Genomic DNA, 10,121 nt, shown 5'->3' with positions numbered 1-10,121 from the left:
AACTTGATTTGAATGTTCATAGTTATTGTATCGATCAATATAATCCGATAAACGATTGGATTAGTGGGTGTTCTTTTGCTTCTTGGGGAGAGGGTTTTTCTTTGGGGGTTTAAGTTTAAGAGATACGTTGCATAAGCAGGCTTCTTTGGGGTTGGGTTCTCAAAGAGATTCCTGGGTTCTCAAAGATATTAAATTAATTATTTTAAAATTTAAAACTTAATTAAGTAATAAATTTGTTGATGAAAAACACAAAAATGAATTAAAATAAAATTTCAGAAACATAAATAATTAAAATTAAACGTTTAAAATTTAATAAACCAAAATAAAATAATTACGAAAGATGAAAATTGACATTAAGTCATTAATTTACTTGCCTATAATATAACTCTATTCCAAATAATTTTATGTATTCATGCATGACAACTCTTACAAACATCATTATAAAGTTCAGCATTTCATCAAATAATTTTTTTCACTAGGTAAATGATGATGTGTTTTCCATTACGGGTCTCCAAAATGCCACGTGGCGACACATGATTGGAGATTTTACTTACATCAAACACGTGGCGACGAAATGAGTGAACACGGTATCACAGAACGCGCGTGCCCTTTCAGAAACTTCGGCGGCAACTCGTGGCTAGAAATGGCGGAGGAATCTAGCGGGCAGCACGACGCCACGTGGAAGCGCAACCACGTGGGCGTCCGACGTGGCACCCTCCTTCCGCTGAAAATGATTCGTTCGTTTTATGTGTTGGCCACTCCAAACTCCGAAGTAACAAAGGCAGACACAAACAAAAGCTCCTCTTTCTCTCTCTTCGACGAGAAGAAACGGCCAGAAAATAATAAGTGTGTGACAGTGTTTGTGTTGTGTTGTTGACCTTTGGAATTGGAAGTGGGAATGGCCATCAATAATGGTGGGGGAAGCGAGGAAGGGGCATTGCAGACAGTGCTTTACATGTGGGGCTACCTTCCCGGAGCTCTGCCGCAGAGGACGCCCCTCTTGACGCCGGTTGCCGTTAGGGTTCCGCCGTGTGATTACTCTTGGAATGATGTTTGCGGCGGTGGCTGTGGATTCGCTATTGCTATATCTGGTGTGTCACTGTTCCTTTGCTCTTTTTTTTTTAAAAAAAAAAAAAGAATTGGAGGCTTTGTTTTCCATGTGGTCTGGTTGGTCCCTTTTGTTTCTTCAAAAATGGTTTGGATTTGAAAATTAAGCAGGTTTAGGGCAAGTTGTTGAGCTCTGTTGATGGAAGGGTGAAGCAGAAAATCAACTCAGTTCAGCAGCTTCAGCTTCATTCTCTGATTTTATTCTCATTGGAGTTTTTATTTTTTTTCTGTATCAGTTTTCGGTCAAAATTGGTCTTACTTCCTATATTTTAAAAGTAATAATTTTGGTGTTCGTATTATTGATAATTAGTGAATTTCATCTCTCATCCAACTATTCTAAGTTATAAAGAAAGATGAAGTTTATATATTGGGATTAAAACCAATTTTGACCGAAATTGAAGTATCTAAATAACATTTTACCCAAGTTTTTGTAGGGGGCTCTTTCTCTTAAGTTGTGTCTGACTGAACAGTGATTTTTTGTATTTTTTTTTTATAATTTGAATTTGATTAAATAAAGTATTGCTTTTGAACTTTGATGGGGTCGTATTTTGTAAGGTTGGTTAAATACTCAAATCCAAGTAGATAAGTTTGACAGGTTGTTTGGAATTTTGTAAGGTTTTCACTACTGTCTCACTTTGAGACTACTTTTTGCCAATCTCTTGCTCCTCATTCTTATGGAATGCATTGTAATACTTCCTTGTGTTGATGTTGTTCTAAATAATTTAATTGGGTGTATTTGGGGTTAAGGCCATGTTTTTTCTTTCAATGCTCGTGTGTACGTATTTGGTTCCTTTATCTCTCTATTCGCTTGTTTTCTTTTACCATTTTATTTGTATAAAGCATTCACCATTGCTCACGTGCACGTCCTTAATCAGAATCGGGGAAGCTCATCACATGGGGCTCAACAGATGATCTAGGCCAAAGCTATGTGACTTCTGGCAAGCATGGGGTAATGCATAACTATGTATAGAATAGAATGACCCAGTTTTCTCTCTCTTTTTATCTCTTTTTTTCTTTGCCAACAAACTAACTTTTCTTGTTTATTTATAAAGGAAACTCCAGAGCCTTTCCCTCTTCCAACGGAAGCCTCTATTGTAAAAGCTGCAGCAGGATGGGCTCATTGTGTTGCTGTAACAGGTAAGGTGGATTTCCTTACCATGCCTCCCTGAGAGAAAATGAAGATGAAGAAGAAACGAGATGGAGACTAAAAGGAGAAGGCCTAAACTAAAATAGAACCTCTAGTTTTGATTTTCTAAATGGCCTTTTCATATTGCTTTAGAAAGTAACGTCAAAAATAAATTCAACAATATCATCCTATTGGAAAAGAGTTTTATGTCTTTTCCATTAAGCAAAGTTTTCTTTTGAGTATCAATCTATAAATATGTTTTGTTTTTCCTTAGCAGAACATGGAGCAGTTTATACATGGGGATGGAAAGAATGTATTCCCTCTGGGAGGGTATTTGGTGAACCATCAACAGGGGTAAGTCTTGAGAAAGATGTGCCAGGAAGGCATAGTCAAGTGTCCACAGAGCAAGGTATGTTTGACCTCTTTATGATGACCGTTTATGTACAGCTAGCCGTCCCTCCCAAGGAGAGGTCTAAGCATGCCAAGGTGCACCAAAAAAGGAGTGGGGGATATATGATAGAATCTTTGGAATCTGAAAAGAAAGAAGAAAAAAGGTTTTATGGTTTTACCCTCTATGATGAACCCTCATTCCCCACCTGGATGTACTTCCTCCAATGATCCCTCCCTGGGGGGGACCATGAGCCCTTGTTCTTGGTGACTGATTTGGAGTTGTTTTGCAATAGTGAGCCCTCGTTCTCAAGGCTCAAGATCTACTGGAGGTACTGCCTCCAGTAACAGTGGAGAAGAAAGTACAAAGCGAAGGAGAGTGTCTTCAGCAAAGCAAACAGCTGAAAGCTCGTCATCCAGTGATGATAGTCTGACAGCATTCCCGTGTCTAGTCACACTAAATCCAGGGATAAGGATAGCTAGTGTTGCTGCTGGTGGACGTCATACGCTAGCGTTATCAGGTACAGGACCTTTTTATGGAGTATTTTTACACATAAATCTAAGATTTTATGTATGTTACTCTTCCCATTGTGTAGCGTGGTTTGGTTGAAGCATCAACTATGATGTCTAAGACTTATCATTGATTCTAGTTTTCTGAGAGTTTCAGATACAGGACTGGTGTGGGCTTGGGGCTATGGAGGTGAAGGGCAGCTTGGTTTGGGTTCCAGAATACGCATGGTTTCCACTCCTCATCTTGTTCCTTGTATTGATTCCTCTTATTATAGTAAAGATAGATCTGCTACACTGGCTCGAGGAAACATGGGTTCAGAGGGACAAACTTTTAGAGTTCCTGGAAGTTATATAAAGAGAATTGCTTGCGGAGGTCGACATAGTGCAGTAATTACAGGTACATATGTGTCGGTCTATTCAGCAACTCAACTGGACTGCATTTTAGTTACTTTAAAGAACCTAAAATGAAAACATCCATATGCTTTGTTTATAATGTTGTAATTTACCTACCTGGTGTTAAATGTTGTACTTAGTGGTGTTTACTGTTTAGAAGGAGAAACCTAGTTTCTTAATGGATGGAATGGACTGGCCAGGAATTGTATGATTGGACAAGAAGGAGAAATAATATCTTAACAAAATATCCATAGACTTGTGAAAATAATTATCTATAAATACTGTTGTGTTGGATACTAGATTAGGAGTTAATTTATACTATCAGTATCATAGAAACTTGCTTAGTTAGCTTATTTTGTTTCCAAAATCTCTTATATGTTATCTTTGGTAAATTCATATGTGCTAATATTGGAATATCTATCTGTTGAGCTGACAGATGCTGGAGCCTTGCTTACTTTTGGTTGGGGACTCTATGGACAGGTAAAATTTAAAGTGAACTAGAATATTATTTTGTACTACTGCAAGTTCATATTCTATTTGGCAATGAAACTTGCTGAATTAGTAATTATATACTGTCACCTGCATATTCCCAATTTTTTTTTTCATGGCTCTGTAGAAAAGACTTTTGATGTATTGGGTATGTTATAGCAGATCAAACTTCCAGAGCTTTTCCATTTTAGCAATTTTTGTCAGTATCTATTGTAAATAAAATCTTCTGATGTTTGCAACCCTGTAGTTTGCTCGCATGGTTCCTAAATCCTAATATTAGAAAATCCCATTCTGATGCAGTATTCTTGTAAGCCACTGAACTTAAACCCTCTCTTGTCCAGCTCCAATTTGGCGTTGAATTTATTTTCATGAGAAATTAGTTTTACTTTTTTTTTCCAGTCCTTTTATCATTCAGATGTTATCAGATAATAGGGTGACCCTTGATAATGAGGAGCACACCATGCTCAGAATTACTTCACTTTGCATGTCATGTCACCAACATCCTGTTGTTTATTTTTCAATCTAATACTTCCTTGGTACTGTGAAAAATGTGAAGTGCAACTCGTACCTGATTAAAATTTTGCTTTCACTTGCCTGAGATTGTGGAAGTATTTATCGTACACGTGAACCGAACTAAATTATACTATACTTGGTTGAAATATATTCATCTACAGAACTGCTTGGATACTGTCATCCCCTAACCATTCTTAAGGATCAATCTGAAGGTAAAGTAGAATATGGTGGACAAAAGCAATGTAGATGTTGAAGATGTGGTTCACTCTAACAAGGGATTATCTATTCTATTCCTTTACAATATTTCATATTTCTTGTCACCTGTTGGTCAATGCATGGTGTTGTTCACTATACTTTATTTATGTCATCTTGTTTTTTATCAAGTGTGGGCAAGGAATTACCGATGATGAACTAAGCCCAACTTGTGTATCTTCCATATTGGGTATCCACATAGAGAGAGTTGCTGCAGGACTGTGGCATACAGTCTGTACATCTGCTGATGGTGATGTGTATGCATTTGGTGAGAATCAGTTTGGGCAGTTGGGAACTGGTGCTGATCAAGCTGAGGTATGCTGTAATTAGTGTCATCCCATAGATTCACTACTCAGTTGTGCCTTGGTGACTTGTTGGTCATGGGTTCGAATCCGGAAACAGCCTCTTTGCATATGCAAGGGTAAGGCTGCGTACAATATCCCTCCCCCATACCTTCGCATAGCGAAGAGCCTCCGGGCAATGGGGTACGAAGTTTTTATATCAATCACCAGTGTACTGTGATTGTGCATTCATCATAAATATTGATGTCACTGAAAGACCTGTTAAGCATGTGGTATTGACAATTCTATAAGAGGCAATCTGTAATTTCAGTTTTTTAATTGTTAACTTCAATTTTTAAGCAGACTCTACCAAGACTACTGGATTCTCCGAGTTTGGATAATTTGCGTGCAAAGAATATATCTTGCGGTGCTCGCCACACTGCTTTAGTAACAGGTATACCATCCTATAAACACTATACACCTGCTTATGTCATTTTCATAGCTGCCTAGTCAAGTTAGGCTTCCATTATTGAAGTCATTTAATGACAATGGTGCTAGTAAAACTGAAAAATCCTTGGAGAGGGTTTATCATGAATTAGTTAAATATCATGCCGAATAAGATTGCTGGCAAAACTTTAAATTCATATAGTACATTACTGTTTTTACTTTTGCAATAGTTATCAAGGTCTTGTGAATAAGTGTTGTTGAATTTTTTTTATTTTATTGGCAATTAAAAACATGTATGTAAATTGGCATGTCTAATTTTTATAGATTCTAATTAGTTTTCTTTCTTTTGTTTCTGTTCTTCAAGAGGGTGGAAAAGTTTTCTGCTGGGGATGGAACAAATATGGACAGGTGATTATATCACACTACCGTTATACAAATATCTTTTTATTTCATCTTTTAAACTGCGAACACTATTGGAATTTTCTATCTGACCACATTTATTTTAAGTTAGGAGTAGTGTTGGGTATTTGTAACATTGTCGTGGAATCATCTCTTCTAAGTTGTGATTTCTGGGCGTTGCAGCTGGGCCTCGGTGACGTAATTGACCGAAACATTCCTTCTGAAGTCATCATTGAAGGTTGTGCCCCTAAAAATGTTGCTTGTGGTTGGTGGCATACTCTTCTTCTGGCCGAGTCCCCCACTTGATGTCATGGTTTATCAGAGGCTCTTGACCCAATTGTTAGATAGTGGTTCTGCAATGTATATGAACATACGGCAGTGGTATACATAACATAGGCTTCATACATGTTTGCATTGTTTCATGGCGTGTGAATAACCGTGACTAGCTCCAGTATTTAACACCACAGAAGACTAGAAGAGTGATATCTGGCGTGGAAGGAAGTATTTTCCACCTATGTAACATTCTTAACCATTATGTATATTTTATTTTATTGTATAAACTGTCCAGTAAAGTTATATGCACCGGAAGTTAGTATGCTGGCATGTAATAGTTGGGTAGGTATAAATGTAATCCTTTAAATTAGTATCTGCAACCATATTTTACCCAATTCACCGTGTGTTTGGATGAGGGTTGGTAAAATTTATTGTGGTTAAAATTGATTTTGAAGTAATATGATTTATGTTTGGATGTTTTATTATAAAATCAAGTTATGAGTAAAATTAAATATAAAATTTTGGATCCAATGTAGAAGTTATTTAAAATTACTTTAGTCCAGAATCAATTTTAAACCCAAAATCAATTTTGAATTATTTTTCATTGAGAAATTAAATATATAGAAATATATTCAAAATTAATTATGAATTTAGAATTAATTTTTTAACACCAAACTAAACATGTATTCAGTGTGTGTTTTGTGTTTGGATAAACGTTGATAAAATTGATTATGGTTAAAATTAATTTTAAAGTAATGCGATTTATGTTTGGATGTTTGATTATAAGTTATGAGTAAAATTTAATATAAAATTTTGGATGTAGAAGCTATTCAAAATTACTTTAATCCGGAATCAATTATAGACCCAAAATCAATTTTAATTCTTTTCCATAAAAAATCAAACATATAAAAATATATTTAAAATTAATTATAAATTCAGAATTAATTTCGTAAGGCTAAACTAAACACGTACTCAACTTCCTTTGTTTGTAATGGATTATTGGCCTCTTACTGGTCTCGGCTTGTTCCATCTGTTAGTGAAAGTAGAGTGATTACACTCATTTAGTTGGTTAGCTGAATGTTTGAGGCTCAACAATATGCTGAGGATTTGATTCGAATTTATTTAAGTCTTTCTTTGTTTAATAGATCCAATGAGTATTTTTCATATTGGATTGGGCTTTTCCTATGACACTGGATCGTATTGTTTAAAATATTGTTAACTTGATTAATATTAGGGTAGAGCCTATCTCAATCCAGCTCAACTACTTTTTGATTTAATTGACTCCTTTTTGTTATTAGCATTTTGACCATAAAATCAATAATATGATACTTTCATTAATACACGATTTGATATCATTCATAACATTTTTGCTTTCGCTAAATTTCAATCCAGATCAAATTCTTTTTTTCTTAAGATTCATGGGATAAAATTCAAATATTCCATGTCTACAAAATTAACGTGTTTCTTCCCTTTTTGTCATGGACTCTTTCAACTTCCATAGGCCCCCAAGAAAGACTCCTCTGATGGGACTTCCTCTTCCATCATTTTGAGCCAATAGTTTTTTGTCTGAACCAAAATAAAACAGCCAACAAGATGCAAGAAGAAGGATTTTCTTTTTTTTTTTTAGATGAAAGTATGAAGGATTTTCAACAAAACTAGAATGTAGAACAAAAATTTGGATAGTATGGTTAACTTTTTCTTACTTATTTCCTAATTTTGTCATCCGAAAAATGTAAAAGTAGTTTTTCTTTTCTTTTTGGTGGAAAACAAAACATAAAAAGTAGGAATCATTCCATGAAAGCGAAGCTGGGCCTAACAGTCAATTAGCTCTCAGAGAAGATGCTCTCGGATCCATATTTCTGGTGCTTCTCCAATTTCACAGTCAATGGCTTAAATAAGACTGTCTTAGACCATAAATTGGGCTCTTCTCATCACATCATCGTTTGAGAGTGGTATGTTATATTGTGTAGCTTATAAGACAAAATTGCGGTTTCCAATTTGCAACCGGTTACTAATCACTAATCAGCAACGAACTAATATTTGAAAAATGGAACTATCAATTTGTGGAGACCATTAAAAAATCGGTAGCCAAATAAATTCCCCTCATTTATTCAACCTAGTATTTATGCTAATCTTGTGGTTGGCATCACAGTAGTTGGATCTTGATCTTGCCGCACACTAGTTTTAGCAATGGCCTCTTAATCAAAATCAAATAGGTGAGGTAGCTAATATCAAAATAACTTTTGTTGGACAGTGTTTGTCAAAGGGTCAAAACCTTTTCTTTCGTATATAGAAGAAAGGTTGTTAATATATGTTGTTAAATATTTTCTATGTTAACCATATTGTATTTTATCAGTTTTGTTGATGAATGGTATTCGTCAATAAATTTGATTAATTATCTTTAATTAATTTTTTATCTCAAAGACGTGATACCTTATGAGAAATCAAATCTGATTTCACTTAAATTAATGATTTGTTGATATTTCTAAAGAATTTATTAACAAAACAAAACTAAAATTATTAGAAAATATAATGTTTGATATTATTAATATAATTATACCTTGACTTTTAGTGAAATTATTTAATTTATTGATTCTTTAGTCAACATGTTCAAAAAAAAAATTCGTAAGATCCAATCAAGAAAAATAATCATATAAATGATGTTTAAATTATTTGTTTAAATTATATAATTTTTTATGTGATTGCATGCAAATTTAATAATATAGAAAGAGAATATAAAATTATAGTATTCTTTAAAAAGTAAAAATAGAAAGATTCATTATATTCTGAACAGTAGCAATATTTATTATACATATATATCCTTGACACTAAATCATTTTTCTATACACATGATATGCATTGTTTACAGGAGAAGTAACATTATGACGTAGGGTTTACATAACATGAAGCAATTGGGGTGTCCGATTTTGGAAGTGAATGCACTGGCACTGAATTCATTGCTGGCATATGGGTCAAGTTACTTCATTTGAATAATAGCAATGTTGGCTTTGCAGCAGAAGCATTTTAATAATACTCCATGACAGCTTATCTGCGCCACGTGTGGGTTGGGAAGCTGTTATTGTCTACAGTAGTACAATTTTACATGCAAAGTTTAATTTCTACTAAAATCCACAATGTCACATTGGGTTAAATTATGTAAAGTTATTAACGTAAAGATGTAAAGATATATAAGGGAGAAATAAAATCCCTCTCACTCACTCACAAATTAACAATTACTTTTTGCCAATGAAAAAAAAAAACAGTTGCTCACATGACAAGGACATATTGAATTTTAGTTCAGAATTTCAAGCTCACGTACCAGCAATTAATGGTTGTTTTTATATTTAAATAAATAATTATCAATATAGTACAATTATTTAATATATTACGTTAAAACTCAAATTCACAAAATTCAAATATATAAATATTACAAAAATTGTATTAATAACATAATATTTGAAAATGAATGAATAAAGACAAATATTTCTTTTTATTTTGAGTTGTGTTTATTTTATGCAAGTAAATCATATATAAAAATAAAATTATACCATTTGTACAAGTTTTTCAATAACTAGAAGGGTGTTGTTAAAATATAGCAATTCATTTAACCATAGTTGGAACAAAATGACTTTGATCCTGAGCTTATCCAATCATCAGTTTTCTCATACCTAGCAGAAGATTTGAAAAAAGTTTCTAATGTATAAAAATGAAAATTATTTTATTCAATGTATGGTTTTTCGTATTTTTCTCATGCATCATCGCACATGCATTGATCAAATCTAATAGTAAAGAATAAGACCAAGGCGCTTGATGTCCCAAAAGAGCAACATGACCAGATCTAAGACCTATCATAATGTCAAAGGGAATTCAAAATTCAACACGTATAGTTACGTCATTTACATGAAATCACCCCTTTCGAGAATTTGACTCCAATTTAAAGAAAA

At 34.0% G+C, this 10,121-nt stretch overlaps 1 protein-coding gene across 2 annotated transcripts; it reads left to right on the top strand.

Moving 5' to 3' along the window:
- The first annotated feature begins 761 nt into the window (after positions 1–761).
- On the top strand, positions 762–6,635 carry LOC114385104 (ultraviolet-B receptor UVR8-like). Of its 2 annotated transcripts, none has more exons than XM_028345079.1 (11): positions 762–1,091; positions 1,983–2,056; positions 2,160–2,244; positions 2,511–2,642; positions 2,917–3,141; positions 3,288–3,527; positions 3,960–4,003; positions 4,910–5,092; positions 5,422–5,512; positions 5,870–5,913; positions 6,088–6,635. In XM_028345079.1, the coding sequence occupies exons 1-11, from the start codon at positions 899–901 to the stop codon at positions 6,208–6,210; spliced, it is 1,434 nt and encodes a 477-aa protein (XP_028200880.1). In that variant the 5' UTR covers positions 762–898; the 3' UTR covers positions 6,211–6,635. The 2 variants fall into 2 exon arrangements, with proteins under 2 accessions (XP_028200880.1, XP_028200879.1); XM_028345078.1 differs by having other exon boundaries at positions 2,508–2,642.
- Positions 6,636–10,121: the final 3,486 nt, after the last annotated feature.

The sequence above is a fragment of the Glycine soja genome, chromosome 14 (genome assembly GCF_004193775.1).
Source record: "Glycine soja cultivar W05 chromosome 14, ASM419377v2, whole genome shotgun sequence".
NCBI lineage: Eukaryota > Viridiplantae > Streptophyta > Magnoliopsida > Fabales > Fabaceae > Glycine > Glycine soja.
The sequence above is the reverse complement of the archived record's forward strand: the minus strand, read 5'-3'. Positions and strand labels throughout refer to the sequence as shown.

Bases quoted from the DNA above. Each gene is read 5' to 3' on its own strand.
- LOC114385104 (XM_028345078.1), top strand. From the start codon at position 899: ATGGCCATCAATAATGGTGGGGGAAGCGAGGAAGGGGCATTGCAGACA. The intron at 3,528-3,959 runs GTACATATGTGT...TTGAGCTGACAG, and splicing joins ACATAGTGCAGTAATTACAG to ATGCTGGAGCCTTGCTTACT. The intron at 5,093-5,421 runs GTATGCTGTAAT...ATTTTTAAGCAG, and splicing joins CTGGTGCTGATCAAGCTGAG to ACTCTACCAAGACTACTGGA.